Genomic DNA, 27,277 nt, shown 5'->3' on the forward strand with positions numbered 1-27,277 from the left:
TCGGTGACATTTTACCCAGCTTTGTTTGGAGAGTAAAGTTTCATTTGCTGCTCTCTTCCACGTTGCTGTTCTCTTTGAAATCTTGTTTTTTTATATATTTTCTTCTCTCTTCACATTAAAGTCGTGACGATCAGAACAAACAGAAGATGTTTGGTGTCAGTGGGAACACGGGGATTTCCCATGAGTCTCTCTAAACGTTCTTCTCTTCCTGCACAAACAGGATGTAATGTGATCGGTTTGCCTTCGTTGATAAAACATGTATTAAATGCAGACTGTAGATAAATGCAGGGCAGGGGGAGGAGCCAGAGAACACGCCTGCTGTATCACTTCACAGTCAACTGTCTTCACATTCGATGTGCATGAAGTCTGTGATTCAGTCACCACCAGACTCCATTCTGCCTCCTTAACATCAGATATTGTAGCTTTTTAAATACTCTCCACAACTTTACAATACATCAAGTTTCCGTTGTCTGAATAAAACTATTGTATTTAGGAAAATGTGCCAAAAAGCACAATATAAACTAAAGTAATTAAGGTGTATTTTGCGTGTTGTTGTTCTTTAAGACAAGGCTTCACAGATAGTTCTTTGTACTTCTATCAGGAATCTTTGCTTATAAAACTGTTGCTGTCATATTATCAATTGACCAAAGTGATGTAACCTCAGCTTCTGATCAGCGTTCAGTAAAACGTTTAAAGCTTTATTCACTCTGGAGCAAACTAAACACTGAATAAATACTTTTTACTGTGTGAAAACGTTTTTGAAAACATTTTCCCTGCAGACGTTTTGTGTAAATTCAACCTGAATGAGGATTGATGACACAGCTATTATCCTGCTCCTGTGTGTGTGTGTGTGTGTGTGTGTGTGTGTGTGTGTGTGTGTGTGTGTGTGTGATCTTAGCTGACTGATATCACTGGGCCACAAAGACAGTCAACAAACACAAAGTTTCTCTCTCAGTGATTATACATCAATCTAGTCTCTCTGTCCCTTCAGGGTACACAGATACACACTTATATCACGTACACACACACACACACACACACACACACACACACACACACACACACACACACACACAATTACACAGCTATACTTGTGAGGACCCTCGTTGTCATGATACATAAGTCGAAACCTTAAAGGGACAGTGCAACATTTTGGGAAATCGAGAAATCAGTCAGAGAGTGGTTAGCCTAGCTTAGCTTAGCATGTTCTACTTCCATCTTTGCTGATTACGTTTTTTTCAGTTTTTCTCATTTCCTTCATTATTTTATTATTATTATATTCATTTGTAATGATTAAATAAAGAAATATAAATGGATTCATAATCATTTATTGTCATTCTGCTTGTGCTGCAGGAACTATTATTTGTATTTATACTTTCCTTTCCTACTTTGCAGACGATCAACTAAATTCGAACAAAGTACGAATGAATCTCTTGTTGTCGTACTTGATGTCCCTCAGTACTCTCTTGGTGTTCATATTATTAAAGTACAATAAATACTCATGAATACTCATGATTTAGATCCTGATGACTGTGGTGAGCTCTGTGTGAAGACAGTGATCAGAGCAAACAGAGCCTCCTGAGGTGGAGAGTCAACACGGACCTTTGAAACACAAACACAGAGTGAAGCTCACGATCCGCCAACTCCACCGTCTACACTTTGACCGTTTCTATAAACGTCTGTCCCTCAGGTTGTGAATAGCAAATACAATAATACGTCCCTGGAGTTCCCCCTTTAATACCAGACAATATTGAGAGAGAAGGAGTTTGTGACCCACGTCTCTCACAGGACAGATGTTTAGTCCTGCAGAAGCTTTCTGCTGAATGTTTCTTCTGCTGCAGCCGAACAGGTTGAACTGGGTTCACTGGAAGTGATCCAGGAGATCCATCGTACACGGACAGATATAGTAAAAGTAAAAGTTTATTAAAACTAAGTCTGAAAGTACAGAAGGGAACCTTTGCGGTGGAGTTTGCAGGGCTGACCGGCGTTGGTTTATTTCTAAAACAAGGAAGTACTCAGTGATGAGTTCGGAGCGTTTCTCTGTGTTTGGTGTCAACAGAAGTACAGCTGAGAGGGCGATCAACAGAAGAGAGAGAGAGATGAAAAGTGATTTACCTCTTTACTTAAGATTTCATTAAACTTATTTCTTTTTCTTTTTACTAAATCTCTGGCAACGAGGAAGATCTTGGGAAGATAATAATGAGAATAAATATGACAGAAACTATAAATCATAAATCAAACACTTACTCAGATGTTTACCAGATCTTCAGGCTGATCGACAGGGAACCATGAAAACAATCTGAATGTAAAATGCTTTTGACTCTTTCAGCTCATAGACTTTCTTTCTCAAGTACAAATAAATAACCATCAGTCACTTAAAAGGCGAGTTGCTGTGGACAGACGCTCTTATTATATTCTCCTCATAAATACGATCAAACACCGGCAAACCTCGTCAGCCTGCAGGTCTTTAGACCCAAATGAAACACAGACGTTCATCAGAAAGTCTATAAAGTCACTAAACTTAGTAAACGTTGGACTAAAGGATCGGGAGCGTGTTTGGTGGAAACTGTCTTCATCATTCTGAAACCATAACACAACAAATATAAAAGGCATAACATGGTCTGATGTGACTATTTCTAAGTCACATAACAAGTTTAAGTCGGGAAGCAATTCATACCAAAAAGCATTACTAATCTTAAAACCTGTATTGTGTTGTAGTAGCGGGAGTAGAGCTCACAGAACAAATGTTTTCATCACGATTTGGTCAAAAACGCGACGTACAACACTCAGGATTCAAAGAGGAACATCTGCTGTCTGACACCAAGCTCACTCTTTCTAATTTAATATGCAGGAAAACAAACAGAAGAAGAAGTATTTAGCATGCACAGACAAAAACAAACAGAAGAAGAAGTAGTTAGCATGCACAGAAATAAAGAAACATTTTCAACAAAACTGAACGTCCAAGCTGGAGACTTTCACTTTTATGAAGTTCTTTTTACCAAAAAGAAAAACAGTTTTCTCACCGGTGAGCGTGAGAAGGTTTGGACCTCGAGCTCTTCTCTTTAAATTGAAAGAAGTCGTCCACGCTGTAGTTCTCCATCACAGAATCACCGAGCAGTCAGCAGGACATCTCACTTTGTTTTGGATTATTCCGTCTGTGTGTGTGTGTGTGTGTGTGTGTGTGTGTGTGTGTGTGTGTGTGTGTGTGTGTGTGTGTGTGTGTGTGTCCTCAAATATGTACCGCAGGTCACGCCTCCTCGACCCCTGCAGAACAAACACAACATTACTGTCTGTACAGTTTCTCTGTTTGTTTGGTTTGATGCTGGAGATGTTTCACTGAATCCTCGTCCTCCTCGTCCTCCTCGTCCTCCTCGTCCTCCTCGTCCTCCTCGTCCTCCTCCTGTGGCCCCGAGTCTCTTATCAGGGACTCTGTGTTCTACTTTCACTGAAACACATTTCTTTACACGTCAGGTGGAATGTAACTAACAGTTACTTACTTATTAAGTACTGTACTTACTGTGAGGAACTTTTAACTGGTCCTGAACCAGTCTCAGTGTAGTCCTGATCCTCTACATGAACCAGTCTCAGTGTAGTCCTGATCCTCCATCAGTAAAGAGACCATCAGAGAGAAGATGGTCTGTTTCTATAGAGTTGTTCTTGATGCTCGTCATCGGAGCCACCGGGTCGGATTCTGGTGAAACCAGATGAACTCATGCAGGTTCACCAGAACCTCCTTCAGCTCAGACCCCAGCAGAGACCGGTCCACCGTGGACAGACCCAGATCCTCCAGCAGAGACCGGTCCACCGTGGACAGACCCAGAACCTCCAGCAGAGACCGGTCCACCGTGGACAGACCCAGATCCTCCAGCAGAGACCGGTCCACCGTGGACAGACCCAGATCCTCCAGCAGAGACCGGTCCACCGTGGACAGACCCAGATCCTCCAGCAGAGACCGGTCCACCGTGGACAGACCCAGATCCGGCTTCACCCGCAGCCTTGAACCACTTTGGGTTCTTCGTTCTACGTTGTAAAGAAAAATTAGGCTTCTTTTGCATTTTCTTTGCCCTGTTTCAAATATGCCGCCCCCTGGTGGTTCTTCTGTGTAGTGTCTGTTATTGACCCTGGAAACAGGAAGTACTTACCTTGCTCTCCAGATCTCACCTGAGGCAGCCACGTGGGACTGCAGGCCACAATCTAATGCCGTCCTCTCCTTCACAGTTTACACGTTGGTATCATCAGTGAGTAGCATTGTTTTCAGCTTGAAAGTGACACTTGTGCGTCGTTATTGGTTTGAACGTATTTATTGTGTTTGGCCAGGACATGATTGACTTTATACTTTGTTGTAAAATCAGATAGTTTGTTAAACTGATATATGAGCGAACCAGTCTTCTTTGGATTTACAGACTTACTTTACTTTCCTTTATTTCTACGTCGTGGTGAAAGATGTCATATAGCCTTTAAGCGAAGGTTTGTGTGACACTGTAGAGCATTTGACAGGTCTCTACCAGAGACGTGTACGGCGTCTCTACGTCACTCAGTCCAGATATGGTCACTTCCTGTTCACTGGTTGCAAAAAGTCAAGATGGCGACGGCCAAGATGGCATTGAATCACGGTTAGGATGTAACCAAGCATTCCTGAACGTTGTTTAGAAACATAAGTGACAGCGTTTCTGTATTAATACTAATTAATCAGCTAATAAATGATGATGTATTATTATAGATCGTACCCAGCATTAAATAAAGTCATTAAAATGAGCTCCACCTTTACCAGCTGCAGCACTAAAGTGATGAACTTAATAATGCAAAACAATAATTATAACACATACAATATATATTAACTGGATATGAGCCATTACGCATTTTGACTATTTTTACTTTTGGTATATTTCGATATTTTGTAAGATTTTGAATGCATTACTTTTACATATAACAGAGTATTTTAACACTGTTGCTAGTTGTACTAGAAGATCAGAGTAAAGCATGAAGAAGCCTGAAGACCTGTTCCTTCAAGTCTCGACTGGACAGAAAATAAAAGGATAAAGAAGAAGAAAATGTCCTTTATATTATAGTTTTACCAAAACTACCATCAAGAATACTGATTATTGTGCTGTGTGATGTAAACATGGTGTTGTAGCGCCCCCTGTGACCAATCAGTGGCACTTCTACATCTCCACAAAGGAGGATAAGTCGCTTCAGTGAGAGGACAATCAGTCACACCTGAGGAGATGTTTTAACAATAAAGAAAACACGAGCAGCGCCCCCCTGTGGCCTGACAGGAATCACATTTATTTTTTCAAAATTAAATTAAGACTTCTGAGTCAAGAGAAATAAAACCCTGTATTCACTAGAATATAAGGCTATTATTATTATGGAAGAAGATAATAAGATGCAATATAATGCATATAATAAATCATTATTTATTACTATATTTTCTCATTTTAAAACAGAAATGTGTACATTTTGCGGTGTTTCTGGGATGAGGTGTGTTTTTTTACTTTCGTGGTTGTACTTTTATTATGATATTATGGTATACTTCTTTATTTCTTTTTTTTTCAGATGGGACCTTGGCTCCATAAAAGCATGCACCTGAACTCCTCAGCTGTCATTCAGCCAGCGCTGTGTGGTGGACCAGGCCTGATCCAGACCTGCACGCGTCCACCTGCAGCGCGCTGCTCGCTGCCTCACTGCGGCGGGCTGACGATGACTTGAATGCTGATTATTGTGGAGATCGACAAAGGACACGAGGAAAAAAGGAGGAGATGAACCGTTTCCTGAGAGCCGGGGAGAACGGAGGGCTGCTGACGGACTGCAGGGAGCTGTCACCCAACCACACCGCCTCCTCCTCCTCCTCCTCCTCCATCACCTCCTCCTCCAGCGCCGCTGGCCCAGCCGACAGACACGCGGCCCTGCCCTCGCTCCAGACCCGGGGACCTGTCGGCGGCGGCAGCGGCGGGTCGGAGCCGAGGAGATCCGCGCTGAAACGCAGCCGAGCCGGTCGGGAGGGACGAGAGGAACCGGAGGCGGCGGAACACTCAGCGGCTGCAGGAGAGGTGAGCGTCGGTAAGCAGCAGCAGCAGCAGCGTTGGGAGGCTCAAGGACGCAGCGTCGGTGGAGAAGGTGTGGAGATGATTTCAGCGGTCAGCAGGGACGCGGACGGCGGCGGGAGTGGTCTCATCATCATCAACAACAACAACAACAACAACAACGGCGTCTCCGAAGTGCCCGCGGCCTCTCCTGCGACATGCGCCAAAGGCAAGGAGGAGAGGAAGGGGAAGAACGTGATCCGGGGCTGGAAGAGAGACCGGGACCGGGAGAGGGACGCCGCCGCTCCTCCTCCCGCCCGGACGAGGAAAGAGAAGCCCGGCGATGGCTCGTCTCCTCCTCCGCCGCCTCCTCCTCCTCCTCCCTCCGCCGTCTTCCTCCCGTCGTGCGCCCTGCCCGAGCATCTTCTCTGCCCTAACGGCGCCGGACACTGCCACTGCGCCGCGCAGGACTCCAGGATCCCGGGAGATAACGGACACATTAACCACGTCAACAGCAGCAGCAGCAGCAGCGGGAGTAACACGAGCGCGCTGGATTGTGGAGTTAAAAGCGGCGGCGGCGCTATTGTTGTCAGGCGGCAGCATGACGACACGCCGGCGGCCAAGAAACACAGAGGAGCCGAGAAGGTAAGCAGCTCTTATTGTCTGGAGGCCAATAATAAGAATAAGAATATTAATGAAAGAATCAGCAACACTGCAGGACATGCAGGCGTCTCCTCACACAGCAGCCGTTAGTCTTTACATTAACACCTCCAGGCGCACATTAAAGGTGGCAAACATTACAACAGAGAGGAAATGTGTTTTATTTTTTTATATATTCAGAGCACACAGTGAAGTGAGATGCAGGTGTGAAGGCCACAAAGAAGCCTGCAGACACACACACACACACACACACACACACAGGGCGGTTTAAACGGGAGATGGAGATGCTGTTTGTTTCCTATTGTTGTGGCCCAGCTGGTGTCATTGTCCCGTCTGACTGCTCTTATTTAACATGCTGATGTACTGGGATTGGGGTTTTTTTAGGTGTTTTTTGGAGGGGAGATGAAGAGAGGAGGGAGCAGCACTGTGTCCTCCATCTCCTCCTCCTCCTCCTCCTCTTCCTCTCTCAGCACCATTTAATCCAGTCCTCCTTGCTTTTACTGGAGATTAAAGCCAAAAGAAAGAGAGCAACTATTTATACATGTGAAGACTTATAAAGACGTGAGCGAATAAGAATGTAAATCCTCCCTTCTTCTGTTTGTGTTGCATCTGCAGGCTGTTGGTTTGCTCTTTTCATTTTGGGGTAGAATCCCGGTATCAGGTGTGAGAGGTGGGACAAAATGTTTCTCTCTAAAGACATAAATCCTGCAGGTTGACAGGTCGGACTGCTGTGGATTTAACGAGCCACTCTTCAGCTCCATTTCTAGTCTGTTAAGGGTCTAAAGGAGATGTTGCCACTTGTGAAATCATTTTTTTGGGGGGGGGGGTTAAATAAGTCATCCGCATCCGGAGAGACAAAGATGGAGGGAGTTTATGGGAGGAGAGGGAGGAATTGGACGTGACAGCAGAGGACACGGGCTGAAAGAGACAGAAAAAAATCCAAACAGATGGAGGATGTCCGAAAGGAGTTTTTATCTTTTGTGGATGCAGGATTAGGAAGAGGCAGCGAAAGCGTAGCATCCTGCCTGCTGCTGGCAGATGCTGCTGACAGGAGGAACGCTGGCCTGCTTTGTTTATTTGTTGATCTGAAGGATTCCCATTCGGCTGTGAAACACACACACACACACACACACACACACACACACACACACACACACTCACCCTGAGCTCTGTGGTGACTGTCATTCATTCTGTCAGCAGTGATCTCGGCTGCACTGGAGCTTTTTTTTGTGATGTTGTGGAGCTTCACAAGTGTTAAAACACTTCAAACTGAGACGCATTTTGACCTTAATTTTGGCACAATCGGCGGTGAGCCGGAAACATGATGAATGATAATATATTTTGGCTTTGTTAAAGCTGATATTGACAGTCGGACACGTACCTGTGTCTCTGTTGAATGTTTAGCACTTTTCAGATATTCAAAAAAACGTTGAGAACCAAAACTTGGAAGTTCATACTTCTTCATCTTTGATCAGATGTTCCCTGTTTTTAAATGTTAATTTTCAACTGATGTTTAACAAAAACACATTTGAGTTTGACTTCAAATTAGAAAATAGGTTTTATACAAAACAACAAGTTTATATTCCTCAATTATGTTTTTTGTATCCGTACAAAAGCTCGTTATATTGGACTGAAAACAGGCAAATGCTTCTTAAAATGTAACTGTATTTGGAGATGAAAAATGCTATAAAAAACATGTTTTATGTTGCCAAGACTCTCCACAGTTTTTACTTAAAGACCGGCTCCTCTCACTACCTGTCTGTGACCGGTTAAGGTTTAGCTCACTATATTCAGAGTAATTAGTGTCGTAAAAAGCCAAGTAGGAAGTAGTGTGACGTGTCATGGCGCCCCTCAACCCTCCTTAAGGAGGAAGAGGAGGAGGCTTGTACAGGTCTGACTTCGGTTGGTGTATTTTAACGATGATGATGACCACCAAATGTATGAAGCAAACCTTCTGGAAGCTGCTGACAAACAACCTGATTTCTTGGAGATACAAGACAGATACTTCAAGATAAATTGCATTTTGTTTTGGCCAAATTCTGTAAAATGCATTCGAGCCAAAACAGACCGACTACTTATGGATTATTTTTTGTATATTTGATATTTCTGAAAGTGTGTGTGCTTGCAGGAAGGAGCACAGGTTCAACTAATGATCGATCGAAACATGAAGCAGCCGTTATTAATGATGTTAGTTACATAAAGCTCAACAAGTTCTTTGTTGTTTCAGTGATATTGTGTCTGAATGAACGATTGACAGTTCAGACATGAACCATTTTTATAGCTGTTACTCTTTTTTTTGTCGGGAAGATTGAAATGAATCAGTTCAAATCACGAGTGAGAATGTGAGATTTTATGATGCGTTTAATTTAAATTGAATCACAATTGGATTAACTAGTTACACCCCTGCTGACAGGAGCCAATATATAAATAGCCTGGATATTAAACAAAGCTTATAAATAAGGTTTAATTAAAGAGAACCGTGTATTAATTATGTTTTACAGAGAGGGCCGAGGTCCTTTGTGCTCAGTATTTCTATCAGATTTAATAGATCTGCTTATATTTTAATCAATGCAGCGGTCTACACAGTTGGGTTTTTTAAAGTCTATTTTCTTCCATGCCAGTACAGTGATTGGGTGTTGGGTGACCTACACTCATTAATGTGCCTGAACGCATCGTAGAGTCTGCTGGAACGTCAACATGCTGATGTTCAGCAGAAACAATGTTGACCATCTCAGTTTAGCGTGTCCGCATGCTAAGTTAGCTTAGTTCTAATATCATGCAAGCTGGTGAGACACAAAATACAATCTATTGGATCACCGTGTAGCCCCGACCCTAAAGCATCCCCTGCTTTATGGTCTGTTTGACTCTAAATGGACCATCATTTACTAAATGAACATCATGCTGTATTGAAGAAGACTTGAAACTAGAGATTGAGACCATAAACTCATGTTTACAATGTTTACTGAGGTAATAAATCAAGAGAGAAGTAGAGTCATTTTCTCATAGACTTCTATACAACCAGAGGAGTCGCCCCCTGGTGGACACTAGAGAGAATGCAGCTTTAACACGTGAAGCATCGACTTCACTCATAAAGTAAGGTTGCTGCCTGGTTTTCCTACAGAAGTCCAGGAACGTGAGTGGAGTCCAGCTGCCAATCACGTCTAAAACAAAAACACACAAAGAGAACCTGTGAAAGACCTTTTTATTAAAGAACGGCTGAAACGAAACCGAGCTGCCATTTAAAAATGTGACGCAGCCTCGTTGGCAGAAATAAGCAGCAGTTCCGCGGCTGCTTGAAAGCTCAGACTGCCATCTGCATGACAAAGAGATTTTCACTCGGTTTGCTCGGTGAATGACAGCGGCCCACTCTGCGATCACTTCCTGTCTGTCAGCTCTGGATCCCTGCAGGCCGAATGAAGAAGGAAAACAGCCTGTTTGGATTTCATCGGTTTATCTGATCAGCGTTAAACATGCACGTCAATATCCGTCCATTCCTGGTTTTAACGTCTCGTTTGCTGTGATTTGTTCTTTTACCTGGTGTTTTTTGTTGTTGATCAGGCTCTGTTTCCATCGCTACGGTGACATTGTTTAGTTGTGATCGGGGGGGGGGGGGGGGGGGGGGGGGTGATCAGGGTGTGATGTCGCATGTTTTACGGCTGATCCTGAGCGATCATCCTGGATCACTAGAGCGTGATGAGGAGAGGTGCATGCTGGGAAACGCACAGGATTATGAAGCGTCATAGTAGATTTACAGCCGTTGTGATTCATGTCACCTGAATGCAGTATAGAGTGGAAGAAGTATTCAGACCTTATACTTCAGTTAAAGTACCAATACAACAGCGTAGACATACTCTGCTACAAGTAAATGTTACCGAAATAAAAGTATATGAGTTAAATATATATATATAGTTGTACATGTGTGTAAAACATATAAAAACTATTTATTAGTTGATTCTTTGTTATATATAGAATATATATTTATTGATATTAGTTTTATATATACCATATAAATGGTACAGCAAAGCAGTACAGTTACATACAAAACAACAAGAAATTAAAAACGCATAAAATCAATGATTTTATTCATGTTGAATAAAATAAAAGAATTGTCTAACATGAAATACATTAAGTGAGAAATAGTACACAAATGGACTCGACACAAGTGTAGCAATAAGTAACAAGTTGTCCTAAATGCAACAAAGGAAGCGCAATACATCATATTTATGCTTTATATCTACAAAGTGAAACCTGTTCCGTTATTAATTCACAGTACTGATTGAGATGTGACACTATTTAATTACCTCATTATGAGCTCATTATAATTATCTGTTGAATCCAGAACAACCACTTGTAGTGTGCAAACAGCAAACAACGGCGATGAGATTAACTATACGTCTGATGTTTCATAATTATCATTAAAATAAAACCAATAAGTTTAATTTAAAGACTCAACACGATCATATTATCTGCATTCAGACGTGGTATTTGTTGCTTCATCAGGTTAGAGAGGTGCATCTGCAGATGAGGCACAAAGATGTATCAGGTAACTGAAATGATTGTGTGTCTGTGTTTGTGAGCGTACAGTCATTTCAGTGAACAACAGCCTGCGGCGACGCTTCCTGAGCAGAGCTGTAACACCGTTTTCTCACCAAACATTTCGAGGATTTAGAGCCAGAGGACCAAAGCTTCTTCCAAGATTCACAGCCGAGAGAAGGAAGAACGCTTTTATTCACCACATCTTAGTCAAAGTATCAGATTAAAGCAGAAGACTCTGAAACAAAGACAGAGAATAAGACTCTTCTATGTGTTGGTTTGACCTACAGACGGAGCTCTCGGGGAATTCTTTCAACACAGATTTTTATTTTGTCACTTGAAGTATTTTCTCACAAACCGTCAGCCTGTAAAGGAATGAACCCGAGCAGCTGCTCAGGTCTGATTCACCTTGTTCACGTTCACAGTTACAGCGCGCTAATGATGCTAAACAGAATAAAACAACCAGGTGTTAATGATGCCTCTGAATCATATCTCGTTACGGCGCGACAAAGACGGAGATGTTGTGAAATAAGTTGATTTTTTGCTCAGAAATATTCTTTTAGCTGCCAAATGAATCATTTAAACAGCATGAAGCGAACATCAAATGAGGTGAAGGTAGAGATTTCTCAGGCGAGGGTGCAGGACCAAATGTCACGGCACGACAAGAAGCAGGTGTTAAAAGATTGATGATTTTAATTTGACTTACATGTCAGGTTTTCTGGAGTGAGTATGTGAAGAACCGTTATGCTTTTTAGTCGGTACAACAGTTTATTTTCTTCTGACGTTGGCTAGATAGACTAATGACATAGTGGGTTGGGGATGAATCTCCTCCTGTTCAAATCTCTGATCTCTGATGTTGAAACTGTAGATAAGTTGAGATATCATGTTGGTCAGGCTGTTCTCATCTCGTGTTCGTAGACATGCCTACAGAAATCAATGAGCTTTCATTCGTAGATATCCCACAAAAACGATTCTTGCATAATCCGTAGTCATGATTGCGAAGTCTTTCATCCAGGAGGCTGCTGTTCGTTCTAAGTATTTCACCATCTTTTCCTAAACATAATGAAATTGTTTCTGTAGACAGAAGTTTATTTTTGAAGGACTGTATTCATGTCACAAGCAGAAATGACTCGTGTTGCTGGACTTTTCGTAGGAAGAAGCACTGAAAATGAGCAGCGACGTTGTTTGAGGACACGTTGGACTAGTTGTCAGCGGCGGGGGGGGGGGGGGGGCTGCTGCTGCTGCTGCTGCTGCTGCTGCCACATGCGCTGGTGGAGGTGTGCGCGTGCGGATCAGGAAGGAGCTCCGCTGTCCGCGATTTAAAAACATTTTTTTTTGCTGGCGGATTCGCGGGCCACATAAAATGACGTGGCGGGCCGTATGTTTGACTCCCCTGGACTAGTGGGAGAACGTTGAGGGTAGTTTGGTCTGAAGATAACTGACGGAGCTGAGGGATTGTTTTGCTCATGTGCGACGCCATCTTTAAAACTTTGGTTTTGAATGCTTTTTGTGGTTTCATGGACAAATTATGCAAATAATCTTGTTATTTTCTTTTTGAGAAAAAAAACGTACTTTTTTTAAGAGAGAAACAAAATGTAACCGTAATGTTGGTTAACCTTGATGATCACTGACAGGAGTTGATGTTGAACCTTTTCATTCAGCCTGTTATCATCAGACTAAAGGTCACTGGTCCCTCAGCGGGATTCAAACTCGCGTCCCATGTGTCCGGTCTGCTCCTGATAATCATCAGCACTTTGATGTTGTTTATCCTTTTTCATGTTTCAGAAGAATATTGGCTGCAGCCAAACCTCAGCGGGCGTCACTCAGACGTTTATCTCACAGTCAGTGAGACGTCTTCACACAAAAAAACACAAAATGTCTGACTCACGTCTGCTGAGTCGTCACATCTGATGTGTGACGTGACGCTAACGGCTGTTAAACTGTGAGTCGCGTTCATCACGATCTAACGAGGAGAGAGCGTTGGTTTAAAGGGTTTGTACCTCTGTGGGTGAAACAGTCAGCAGCAAAGAAACACTGAATGTTTCTTATTTAACGTGGATTTGTTGTTGATGTGCTGCGTCCTGAATAAACAGCACCTGGTGAACGGTTTAAGCTCTTCAGAGCACCCGACTCGTGCAACGAAGGGTTATTTTCATTATCGATTAATATGACGATTATTATCGCAGTGAAAAATACTCCTTATATGTATTTAATTACTATGAGGGGACGTCTTCAAATTGCGCGTTTAGTCCAAATATTAAACTCTGGATGCAAAAGTGTCCATTTCATTGTTGTGTTCAACAAGCAGTTCTGCTCCTCTGCTGTTGTTCTACGGAGCTGATCTGTCTGTGTGTGTGTGTGTGTGTGTGTGTGTGTGTGTGTGTGTGTTCAAACATAACTGACAAATTAAGTGGAATAAGTACTTGATTTAAAAACCACAATGACACGCAGCAGAGACATTAGGCCGTTTCTAATCGGGGGAATTGAAACAGAACATCAAGGAGAGAAGGGAGGGGGTCAAGAGCGTGGGCTGCATATCGTATCTTTGATCTGAATCGGGTCATTTCAATCACATAATAACTTTATTCACACATAATATATCATTCATATCGTTCATAGTGGATTATCAGTCTTGATTTCTTGCCAGATTCGCTCACGGCACACGGAGGAAGTAGAACGAATGCTGAAGATTGTGAGCTACGCCACCAGCGTTCAGTGTGAACCCGTAAAACGGCGTAAAGGTCCAAAACCCAAAATATTCAGTTTACTATGACAGAACAAAAAGAAGACCAGAGAAGCTGGAACAAGAACATTTTTGACAATTTGCATGAAAAAAAAGCACAATTCATTCTCAAAAGTTGTCGTTTAATCTCCTGATTGATAATTAAAACTCTCTCTGTTCTTTATAACGGAGGAAACTAGAAACTAGTCGCATGAGGAGCAACCAGGAGACCTGTTTGACACCGCGTATCCCACAGTGTTGTGGTTTTGTTACCTAAACCCAACTGTACGTAGTTATTTTAAGTCTAACCACGAAGTGGTCCTGTTGCTTAACTTAACTTGTGTTTTGTTACGTTATATCATCCCCAAAAAACAAGTCGGCCGAAGCGACGAAACAGGAAACACAAAGCGGTGTCTGTACGTGAAACCAACAGATTGCATTTTTCATGACTATTTCACGAACTTCCGTGAGACTTGGTCGGCTCTGTACGTGATGTTTATCATCGAGACTTGAAGCTGATATCTTAGTAAGGACACATAGAAGATATATGTGGCTGAATAACTTCAATATTAGAAACGAGACATGGCTCAACGTCATGAATTGTATCCAGGATTTGTGCGTCATATTCAGCTCCGTTATTGAAGGGGAGCTCGTCTCAAACGGTGCTGCGTCTCGGCGGCCTTCGGGAGAATCTTGTTTTGAATCTTTTAATTTTGATTCTGACTCACAAATGAGCTCGGCAAGATGTGTTCAGGGTCGTCCTTATTCTACGGAGACTTGAGGACCATCAACATCCTTGAATATAATTGTTCCTATTGTTGGGAAATGTGTTTGTTTTCATTCATTTTGTTCCCGTTGCTAACGAAGAAGAGCATCAATTTAAAGCTCCGGCTTTAACGTCAGTCGGTGTTACAGAACAGACGGGAGCTTTGCTCTTGTGTGTCGGCTCCACCGGGCCGTGATTGACGGGAGATTACTGGTTGGAAAACATGGAAATCAAACAGGCGGGAGGCAAACGTAGGCTCCCCCGGTGAATTTGAAAAGAAACCCTGAAGCTTCAGAAGTTTTTCAAAATGAGCAGGTGACCTTGAAAGTCCTATCTGTTTCTTTAAACTCCAGACTTCATCAGTATTCCTCGGTTCCTCTCGCCTTCCTCACGAAAACATTGTGATGGAGATCTGCAGGTTTTTACATTCTGAACCCAAAAATCATGTTAATGTGTTGAATTTTAACAAACAAGATGTCAGTGAAAATGTTTATTTTACCATTTTCAGCGTATCGTATCATACGGTCACACAACTTGTGACAAATACATACTTCAGTAACGGCACTTCTGCCGTTCTTTTCCTGAACCTAACAAAGTTGTTTTGTGGCCTAAACCTCAGTAAGTTGTTTCCTGCGATGGAGTTTATTTTGAAAAGACTGTAATTCATGTAACGAGCAGATATTGTGTCATGTGACTTCCGTACTTCCTTTACGCCACTTCTGTAGTTCCTTTCCTCCAAACCATGATCTTTTTCTAACCCTAACTAAGTATTTCACCATCTATTCCTAAACGTAAAGTATTTTTATTGCCTAAACTTAACTACGTAGTTTCCTGTGAAGAAGCAAGTTTATTTCTAAAAGACTTCATTCATGTAACAAGCAGGAAATTGACACGTGTTGCTGGACTTTTGTAGAGAAACGCACGAAAAACGTGGAGTACGTCTTGGTAGGATATCATACAAACCATCGTTTGAGGATACGTCTATAAAAATATCTTCTTTCTCAAAGTTAGCGTTGGATTTTCAGCCGTCTGGATTCACTTGTTACGTTATTACGTTACAGCTCTGTGGATTTGTGGCGAGTATATCGTCTTGATATAGAAACATCTCGACACCAGAAACAGACTGGATCTCTGAGTCACTTGCTGTTGATATTCATGGTCCCCAGAGTGAGATCCCGGATGGTTTTGGTGGCCCTGCTGAACTTTCCTCATGCAGCACTGACGTGATAAAAAGCTTCAGCCGGACTCGTAAATATCTTAACGTTCAGATTGTCATAATAATGTACTCACGATATACAGCCGTACACCGTTATTCTCTCCTCAGTGCTCACTTTTTTATTTTATGCATCTTTCGAAATTGTGATTTAGTTTCTTTAAAATGATGCTGAAGATAAATCAAAAGTATGCAGACGTGTTATAATAAAAACATGAAAATAAAGATCTTGGTCCTTATCATGAAAGATCGCAGTGTAATCGGTGCTCACACGATTCCAGTCTGATCAATCATCTGCATCATAGAGGTGATCGAGACTAAAAGGCCAATATATTTCAACAATTGGCAGAAAGATGATTTTCCATTTGACTCTGTAATGAAGCTCAGAAACAGCAGGGACGAGGTGCGGGAGGAGTAAACGCCGGCGCTGACAGCGATGTTCCCACTCGAGGCCCAGAAGTGTGTTTTCAGAGACTCCATTAGGGATCAAAGTATCACTGCCAGCCGGTGAGAGAGGCTTCATGGTTGGACTCCGTACGCCCACTCGCTCAGCTCATCCCCCGCCGAAGGAAACACTGGAACAGTCTGTCGCTACCAAGAATCACCTCGCTCGCTCGCTCTCTCTCTCGCTCGCTCTCTCTCTCGCTTTTCATATTTTATTTAACTGCAGCTTTTCCTGACATCCTCTTCTTTTCTACACACCGGGGGAGCTTTCGCTCTCAAGTCTGAAATCAGATGAAGGATTCTTTTCATCTCAGTCGATCAGCGCCGGGGAAAATAAATGAGGACAATTTAGTCGAGTTTGTGGTTAAAAGCTTCTGGTTTGGAACATTTTCAGGTTTTTTTTTTGTAGCAGGAAAGAGATGTTGTGCATTAAAACCTTTATTTGAGATTTCTGTTTGTTAAAGTTGGAGCTACTATCCAGAAATAGTACGTACGAAAACACAACTAATACACTAACTTACACATTATGTGTTTTTTTGCACAAATGGTTTCAGAACGTCCTCAGTTTTTATGCATTTTTGCAACAAAATGCTCCGAATAGTTTAACTCTGATTAGACTTCGACATCAACGTATCCTTGTTTGATATCCATGAAAAGTTCCTCCTCGTTTTTCCTGCGTTTTCCTACAAAAGTCCACCAACAAATGTACATTTCTGCTCGTTGCATGCAATCAGTCTTTACAGGAAACAACTTAATTGGGTTTAGGAAAAAATAGTGGTTTGAGTTAAAATAAGAAACTTTTGCAACAAAACGCTCAAAAAAATGTACTGTGTATCAGAGACGTCGGCCCTTTTGAAAGGTTCCTAACTGGCTCCGTTTTTGCGAAGTTGCAATTTTCATTGATCAAAAATCTAGTCAGCAGTCGAGGTGAACGAAGAGACTCGTTTAAGAAGGTGAGAGGCGACACATCTGATACGATCCACAGCGACGTGTCCTCATGCAACCGCTCGTTTGATATCTCACGGAAAATCTGGCAACACGTGTCAAATTCAGTCTTGAAACAACTAAGTTAAGTTTAGGCAACAAAACTACTTAGTTTAGGTTTAGGAAAAGATGGTGGTTTCAGTTAAAATTACCAAAGAGGTGCCGTTACGGAAGTACGCAAGATACGTGATAAATAAATCAACGTTGACTTCTTTTTTTGTTATCAACATTTTGCACATTGGCAAATATTATATATATATATATATATATATATATGATATTCACATGTCTTCATCATATTGATGTCATACCTGCTGTTGCATATAAACATGGTTTTTAGTCGGACTGTTCTCACACAGCGTTCGTAGCTAAACCTACAAACATGAACGCGCTGTAATTGGTAGATCAGTATAAAAGCCCACACAGCCGCGGATAAAGAATAAATCACTATTTCCTCCTGGAAACAAATGATAATTTCCGTAGTTTTGAACCCAAAAGGCGATCTTTCCCTAAACTAATTTTCTGCGAAGACAGAAGTTTATTTTGAAAAGCCTGAATGCCTGTAACAAGCAGAAACATTCACTTTTGTAGGAAAACGCACGATAAAAGGGGCGTAACGTTTTCCTATGACATCATACGAGCTGCTGTTTTTTAATCAGGCGGCTAGCAGTCACATCTGAGGTCGCGTTATTAAAGACGACAACATTTGCTCTTTTACTATGTCGTCAGTAACGTGTCAGTTACTCTTCAGCCACGTTGAAAGCCTGTGATGTCTTTATAACGACGTCGTTATGAAAGCGCTGCATGCAAACACACGTGACTCTGGGAGGTTTGCTTCCACACATAATGGTTGTTAGCGGCTGATTGAGCGGCTGCTGGTGTCGGCGAGGGGAAAGAAAGCGGTTGTTGGTTTTCAACGTGTTTTAGCAGCAGCAGGAGTTATTATGGCAGTGAGTAATGTCACGCCATTAGAGCTCGTCTTTCAATGGGGAGGTAAGTGGTGTGTGTGTGTGTGTGTGTGTGTGTGTGTGTGAGTATGTGTGTGTGTGAGACGCTGCAGGGAAATAGAGAGAGCAGAGAAATGAGAGACAAAATGGGCAAAAAAAAAAGATGGCTACCATTCGCAAAAGAACACAAATACACACACAGATTGTCTGCACACACGCACACACACACACACAGACTGTCTGCACACACACACACACACACACAATGCTTCCTCTTTCAGCGGCCTGACAATAAAGACGGGGATGATTTCTGTCTGGGGGAAAAAAACTGTCGGTGTGGCTGCTCACTGGAGGATTTAATAGGAGGGGAGGGGGGGAGGAGGAGGAGGAGGAGGTGAGGACAAGAAGAGAAGGAAGAGGAAAATAAGAGGGGAGGAAAGAGGGGAATAGGAGGAAGAAAGAATGAAAGAAAGAGGACAAGAAGAAATAGGATTCAAATTTAGAAAAATACAAAAAGAGAGACGGCAGGATGGGTTGGAAGGAAAGGAAAAAGCGGATGAGAGGCAAGGAAGGGAGAAGGGAGGAAACGAACAGCAGGAAGAGCAAAGACAGGAAATAGGAAGAAGAAAAATGAAGAAAGGGAGAGAACAGAACCAGGTAAAAGAGAGGAGGAGGCATATGTTGTGAGAGGAAGCGAGTAAATGAAACGAGGAGGAAGGAAAAGATGGGGAGACAGGGAGGACATGAGGACAAGAAGAGAGAGGCATAAGATGAGGGGAGGAGAATAAGGACAGAAAGAGAAGAAGAGGGAAGAATATTTGAGAGGAAATTATGACAAAAAACAGGTAAAGGGAGGAAGAGGAAGATGGGAGGAAATGAAGAGCAAGAGGAGCAAAGATAGGAAATAAGAAAAAGCAAAAATAAAGAAAGGAAAGGAGGATGCGAGGGAAGGACAGAACTAAAGGTAAAAGAGAGGAGGAAGGAAGGAAGAAAAGCAGAAGGATGAGGGATGGAATAAGGTTCAGGAGGAGGAAGAGGAAAAGGGGGAGAGGAGAGGACATAAGGACAAGAACAAAGGAAGAGAAAAGGGGAGGAGAGAGGGGTAAGATGAGGGGAATAAGGACAGAAAGAAGGGAAAAAGGTTTGGCGGAAATAAAAGGAAAAGGGAAGAAGAGAGGCTGGAGAGAGAAAAAAAAACAAGAATGATAGGAAGGGGGGAAGGAAAGCATGGAGGAGAGGATGAGGAGGTGAATTAAGAAGAAAGGTGGAACGAGAGGAAAAGAGGACAGGCAGAAAGTAATTAAATGTAGAGGAGGATGAAAGGAGGACAGGAAGCAAGAAAAGGTAGAGGACGAAGAGTAGGAGGAAGAACAATAGACAAGGAGGAAAAAAAGGAGAAGGAGAAAGAAAGAGGAGGATAAGAAGTGCAAAAAATGGAGGGAAGGAAAGGTGATAAGAAAGAAAGACTGAGAATGAATGGAGGAGAAGAGGTGAGGAGGAGTAGAGAGGAAGAAGAGATTAAAGCAGCGTTTTCTCATCAGACGAGTCGACAACAATCACTTTTACAGCTTCTGTAAACACTTCAGCAGACAAGGAGAGATGGATGGAGAGATGGATGGAGAGACGGATGGAGAGATGGATGGAGAGATGGATGGAGAGACGGATGGAGAGACGGATGGAGAGACGGATGGAGAGACGGATGGAGAGATGGATGGAGAGATGGATGGAGAGATGGATGGAGAGACGGATGGAGAGACGGATGGAGAGACGGATGGAGAGATGGATGGATATTTGGATCATTGGATTAATTAAAATGATTATTTTTCATCTTTTTAAAGACAAACTGGGTTTTCTCTGCCCTCTGAGCATCAAACGTGATTTAAGATTTATTATTGTAAATCATAATAACTGAAGATGAAAAATGCTTCTTTGTTTCATTATAGATTTTAGAGGCCGAGTTAATGGAATCAGCCGGCTCCCCTGGTGCCCCCCCCCCCCCCCCCCCCCCCCCCTGATTATTTTGGGTGAATCCAGCTCTGATCACTGATTGGACGCAGAGCTCCCGAGAGTCGAAGCTAACATGGAAGTCAAATCTTCAAAGATTTCTTCTGATCTGTTTTCTTCTCTCCGACTGCTGAAGTGGATTTATGGGGTGAAATCAAAAAACAGATTTTGCATTTTTGTTATTATTTTTTTTATGTTTGCTTTTCTTAATCTTATAGCTCCTCCGTCTGGGGCCAAGGCTCCGCCCTTTATACATGTATTTATACGATTATATATGTTAAATCATACTACACTCACACTGGGTTCATAGATGTGTGCTTCAAATACTGAATATATTTAATTACACTGACATTTTTGATAACTTCAATAACTAAATATCTTGTCTTGGGAACATATTCAAATTCTTTTAACCTGTCAAGCTAGTTATGTATGTTTTTGTGCTGTTCCTCATTATGTCATCTATTTTGTTTATATTGTAATTGCTTCTATTGCTTCTGTTTTACCAGCTAAAGTGTTGAAAGTGCTATACAAATAAAATATATTGTTATTATTATAAACTTACGGCGCTGTGGCTCAGGGTTCGGGTTATGAACAATCCGCAAATTTACAAAAAAAAGAAAAATAGATTTGCTCTTTCGAAACTCAAGTTTCACCGTTTCAAAACTTTCCCCAACAAACGAGCACCAGTGTTTAAATCACCATTTAAGAGATGCCAAACCTCCTAAAGACACCAGCAGAGCAGCGACAAACTCAATGACGCTCTGATGATGAAGAAGGAAAACAAAATAATGTTTTATATAATAATAATAATATATTATTTCAGTCCATCAAAGAAAGTCTTAGTTTGCAAAACCTTATTTTTATTAGATTTCAAGCTGTCAAAGCTGTTTTTGGTTCTTAAAATATGACATTGTGTTCGTCCCAGAGTTCAGACGTGTTTGTAATAACAGCAGCACTAAAAGGTTCCACATCAGACGAGAATGTTTGTGGATTTCATGGAAGAAAAACAAGTTAAAAATGAAGCGTGTGATGAAGATTCACTTTCGAGGACACGGATAGGTTGGTCAAAGTCGTCTCAGGTTAAACCCCAAAATACATACAAAGCAAAGCTGCTAACGTTAAACCAAGCTCTGATCCAGGACCAGCTCTCCACACAGCGGGTGTTTTTCTAACGTTACCGCATCAACAAACCGTAATCAGCTAACGACATGCTAACTCACGGCGCTAACGTCGGGTAGCGGCTGTGGGATAATTAGCTAATCAGCCAGGTTAGCGGCTAATTAACGTCTTCTCATTACCTCGAGATAAATATAAGACAACGTGTTTTTGTCGTGCTTATCATTTTATTTTCAGGATATCGGGATAACATCAAACTATAAAAAGGTCAATTTGTTAATAGCAAAAACAATATTTGTTTATCAGAGACAATTACTTTATTATTGTGTGAAAATGTTTGTGTTGCCGTTGACACGTTGATCCCATTATCCCAACAGAACAACTGATCAAGATAATGAAATCATATCTGGATTTAAATGCTCTGTCAGCGTTTTTTCTCGTTTTGTTTTAGAAGAACTGGAAGTACGAAATCCACTAAAACATCTTTTTTTTTTTTAAATAAACAGCAGAGGTTTGTCAGTTGATTGTGTAACTGACTCTGCGAGGAAGACGAGGAAGGATTTAGTGTGAGACAGAGTGAGGAAGGCAGATACTGTGTCTGTGCACAGCTCCAGGGTCCATGCATATTTTAGTGATTTGTGGGTCCTCGTTTGCTCCGTGAGCTTTAGTGAAAGCTTTCTCTCTCTTTCTTTTACGTCTCAGTCTTTGCTGGCCGGCCACAGATGCTGAAGGCCTCACCGAACAAGATATCGGAGAAAAAAACAAACAACACAACCGCTGAAATCGATGATCGCAGGAAGCTCGAGGCGAGAAAACGGTGATGCAGTTTTTAATCAGCACGAGTTCCTGTAGGAGAGAGATGAACTCTTCACTCCCAAAGTACAAAACAAACCAAAGTTCCTGAGCTTTTTACCATCGATTCAAAGTCGGGGAAATATCGACATATAAGTTATTATATTTACAGTTAATGAACATAATACTTTACATGAGATTATATAAATCCCAGCGTAAAAACTACGAGTTGACATCTCTACACTTTGGTACAAGACACCAAAGCCGGGCTCTAAGGATATGGTTGTCAATTTACATTTTTAATGATTGAGTTATAATCCAGTAAATCGTCAGCATAACTTTGAAAATGTGACATAAAAGAATAAAAAAAACATTATTACAGAAACTGTCGTTTTTGTTTTTTATCAAAATACAAACTTAAATTTTCCGTCCGGCTCAAAGATGTCGGAGTACTTTTCCCTCCCAAGATTTCTCAAGTTTCCCTTTTTGTGTTTTTTTGTTGAGGTTCATCTGGTTCTTTGTCGGTTGAATCAATTTGCAAATTTGTTTGTGACGTCGACGGGTTGGTTGAACGTTTTAACCCCAAAGTCAAACAACTTTGTCTGCGTCGACGTTGTCTTTAAACATCGACTTCTGCGTCGACGTTGTCTTTAAACATCGACTTCTGCGTCGACGGTGTCTTTAAACATCGATGTCTGCGTCGGCGGTGACTTTAAACATCGATGTCTGCGTGCACTCCAATGAACTCGCCAACGTACATGCAGCGCTGTCTGCTTCTGTCTGTAACAGAAATATTGAAATATGACTAATGCGACGAATATCTTTTGAAAAACTTCATTTTGGGTTGCTTTTTGTCGCTTTTTTAATATGTTAAAAAAGTTACAAATTTCTCAAAATGGTTGCCAATGGCAGATTGGACCGTTTCCAGTCTTTATGCTAAGCTAAGCTAACCAGCTTCATATTTACATGAGATTTAGCTCTCCAGCATCACAAACAGCAGCATGTTTACATCGTACACATCTTTCTTTAATGCTAAAGCTGCTGCTCAGCTGTGTTGCTGTGCTTTTGTAGCTTGTTTTTTTTTTTAATTAAGAAACAGTGTTAGAAAAGATGATTTGTTTGAAGCGTTTAACACACAAGGGAGCAGCCTTTTGTGTTATTTTATTATTTTCGCTGTGCGGTTGTGTATTGCGAGGGAGCGTTGTTATTCTGGGTGTCTGAGGGAGGAGAGAGGCGTTTACTGCCGAGCAGAAAACACCGGGGATCGGGGCTTTTTTCTTTTCTTTTATAGTTAATTTGCTTTGTGATTTGGTGGAATGAAGTCCTGGGTGGTTTTTGTCAGCAGCTGTGTGGGAGTTTAACAGACGGTTCCAGGAAGCACAGAGGATGAGAGACTCTCACACTGGTGACATTTTTGGCTTTTTAATTGCTCAGTTCAATCTTCTTAAATGCATATGAGATTCACATGCAAGTTAAACCTCAGCTCCTATAAAAAAGTCTACAATGAACTGAGTAGCCAAAATTCAAACACTCAGACCTTTAAAGACAAAAATGTCCCCATTAAAACCATGTTTATTCATCACAATATAAAATCATGCATTCATTATGTCAGGTTTTTAATCTAGAGCGCTGGCTTCAAAAGCTGTTATATTTACTATTTTCCATCAGATTGAGCCGTTTTCATGTTTGGGGGAAATACATGCTGTTTCTCTGGTTTCCTGCATAAAAAAATGCATTTAAAACAAAAAGAAATCTCTAGCATTTATTATAGAAAATAATTCAATGTTCCCCGACAAAACCACAGGGGCATTATACAAAAAATGTCATTTGAAAGATTTAAATTTTTAAATTTAAAGGAATTAATCATTATATATATATATATATATATATATATATATATATACGTATATATATATGTGTGTATATATACACTATATATGAATATTTGATCGAGACTGAAGTTGGTTAAAAAGTGAAAGTGGTAAATAATATTTTAATTAATAAGCAATTTTTTGAGGCGAACATTTTTGTACTCTTAAGGATTTTTTGTGCTTTCAAAGCACAAAAAATTAAAATGCATCATAATTACTGCTGTTGCTAATCATTGACATATCCAGGACTGTCACTACAGCATGGGCATTATGTTCACAAACTGACATTCAAAGGATTGAAGTGCTGAACATAAATGTATATTTGGTGCTTATGATCAGGACTGAAGTTGTTTTTTTGACACAGTCACTTTTGTCCTCTCAGGACTTTTTAAAGGGAGGCCTGAGGGTTAAACACGGTCGAAAGCGTCGCAGTTGATCCGTCCCCATCCGACTCCTTTAATATTGAATGTGTGCTGATATCCAGAGCTGCACTGTGACCTTGGCGGTCTCCTCTGCAGTTTAAGCTGCTGTAGCAGAAAACTAGCAGAAGGATTCATAAAGAAAAGCACAAAGCACCGCCGAGTCTTCTCTTGTCCGATGTGAGAGGACTCTGTTTGTGAGTAACTGATTGATCTTCATAATAAATAAAAAAAGCAGAACTCCTTTAACCGGAGAACCAAACCGCCTCAGACAGAACTCTGTGCTGTTTTCCCCAAGTATTTACAGACTTTTTATTTTATTTAACTGGGAAATCACTGGAGAATATTGTGCAGTGAGATATCTGTCAAGTCTGTAATCTTTATTGAGTCATAATGGGAAAAAAAATCCTTCATCGCTGATTGCTGCTGCTGCTCTCTCAGCAGAATTATTTCCCAGAGCTGTTGTAATTGGCACCATAATAAGTGGTGGAGATAAGAGCGGGGGGGGGGGGGGGGGGGGGCATAGGCTCCGGTGACTTAGTATTTCATTATGTGTTACCATGGCGACGGCGGTGGCTGAGATCGCTCTACGCTTTTGTAAAGTGAAAAAAAAACAACGTTGTTCTTTGGTTTTTATGAAACGCTGCAGGAGACCGGAGGCAGAGGAGAAATATAATACGACTCCGGTCCTGCAGTGTTTGTGGCGTCATGTTTCAGGGCTTCATGGACCCGTTTTTGGATCCGATCTCATTATCTTCAGGTGTATTTGATCAACGTAACTATCAGCTCCAACGTCAAACTACACACGTGTCAAGACTTTGTTACAGCCAACAAATACATCGAATCTGTAATATTCAACTAGACGGTGGTAAGACAACCAATGAAGGTTTGGCTGGAAATGGCAAAAGCCATCTTTGTTTAGGTTTGACTCATCAGTTTATTCATATTAACAATAAATCAAACAATCATTTAATAATGTTAATGTTTCTGAGTGTCAGCTGGATGCATTAAACGTTCCACGTATCATCATACAGCAGTTTGTATAATATCTTAAATATCTAAACGTTACTGCTTATTTCATGTGCGTTTTCCTGACAGACTGTTTATAAGAAGTGGACGTAGTCATCGTGACGTCTCTCATTGGTTTGTGGATGTTTTGAAGCCTCGAGTTCGGCACTTTCGCCGTCGCCATCTTGGATTACGGCCGTCGGCATGTCGTTTTTTTAGCAATCAGTGAACAGGAAGTGACCACATCTGGACGGAGGAGGAGTGACGTAGAGACGCCGTATATGTCTCTGGTAGAGACCTGTCAATCACTGTATAGCCCCGCCCCTAAAGCATCCCCTGCTTTATGGTCTGTTTGACTCTAAATGGACTTGCAGAGAATGCAGCTTTAAGACGTGAAGAATTGGCTTCACTCTTCAGAACCGGAGGTTGCCGCCTGGTTTTCCTACCAAAGTCCAGCAACACGTGTCAATTTCTGCTTGTTACATGCAAACAGTCTTTTCAAAATATGTCAAACCTCCGTCCTCACAGAAAACCAATTTGTTAGGTTTAGGCCACAAAACTACTTTGTTAGGTTTCGGAAAAGATGGTGGTTCATTAGTCAAGCCCACTCTCAACCACAGTCTAGAAACACTCAGTGAAAGTCCTTTCCCTTGAGTAAAAGTGCAAAATGTACATAAAGTGTAATGTAAAATTACTAGTTGGGCAGAATGATTCCTTTTAAAGAGTTATATTCATCATATTTTTGAAAAGTTAGCTCAATTTAACTCATTTTAAATTTGAACTTCTATATTCTGTTGGAGCGTTTTTTCTGTTGGGTTTGAACTTTAGAGACGATGTGAAGTTTGTTTTTAATTTTGATTTAGTTCGTTGCCTCCCTGTAATATACCAGACGGTCACTTTGAGAGCTTCCGCAGGTTTAAAGCGGCAGCTTTTAATCCAGACTGAAGAAATAACCAATTCTTCCTCTTTCAAAAGTTTATTTCACAAGTAATACATCTTTGTAGCTGTTGTATGAAACAATTTCTGCTGCATAAAAAAAAATGTTAAAGATCTTTTGTAAAGATTTTTGAGTAAAATGTTCAATGATCAACTGACACAAAAGACAAACACAATGAGAATACCATCCAGGTTTCCCTTAAATGTCTTGTAAAAGCTTTAGACCCCAAACATCAATACGTAATCTGCATATTGCTGATCCCCCATTTTAGAGCAGCCGATCCGCTCAGTAGACTTAAACAGCATACTAATCTCATTTTCCGCGTCAACACAGAAGCCATTTTTTGTGTAATAGTCACACTGGATGAGCTCCAGTAATGCTGCCTTCTTATACCGCTGCAGACTTTTGCCAAGTGGCTCTGTGCAGAAGTGGCTAATTAGGCCTTAATGTGTTGGTTGGAAACATTCGTCCCACCGAGGGTGAATATTTGCCTCTTGCAGACTCCGCCAGTCATGATGGAGAGATGTAGATGAATTAAAATAGACGGGAAAAAAAAAAAGGTTTTCTAAGTCTGGGTATAGTTGAGAGATTATAAGCTGCCACTCAATATTAGGAAGTCGGTAGCTGCAGACTGCGGATATAATAATGAACGGTGTGACATTTGGAGAAAATGTCTCGTCTTCCAAAATGTCCTTCCACTCCTCAGTGGGATCCAACATTCCTCATATCAGTTGGATTCTCGTCAGTGATATTAAAATTACTTTAATAATCTTTTTACTTCTATTATTGACAGTCTTACTCCAGAAATATTCATAACAGCACTGATCCTACATTTCAA

At 41.3% G+C, this 27,277-nt stretch overlaps 1 protein-coding gene across 1 annotated transcript in view; it reads left to right on the top strand.

The window, feature by feature from the left end:
- Positions 1-5,709: 5,709 nt before the first annotated feature.
- Positions 5,710-27,277, top strand: part of znf608 (zinc finger protein 608) — a gene marked incomplete at both ends in the record, with an annotated part of 40,025 nt that continues 18,457 nt past the window's right edge. The window contains 2 exon segments of the mRNA XM_079160841.1: positions 5,710-5,731; positions 5,734-6,668. Coding sequence (XP_079016967.1) covers positions 5,710-5,731; positions 5,734-6,668 — 957 coding nt within the window.

Source organism: Pholis gunnellus (assembly GCF_910591455.1).
Source record: "Pholis gunnellus genome assembly, chromosome: 6".
In the NCBI taxonomy this organism is placed as follows: domain Eukaryota; kingdom Metazoa; phylum Chordata; class Actinopteri; order Perciformes; family Pholidae; genus Pholis; species Pholis gunnellus.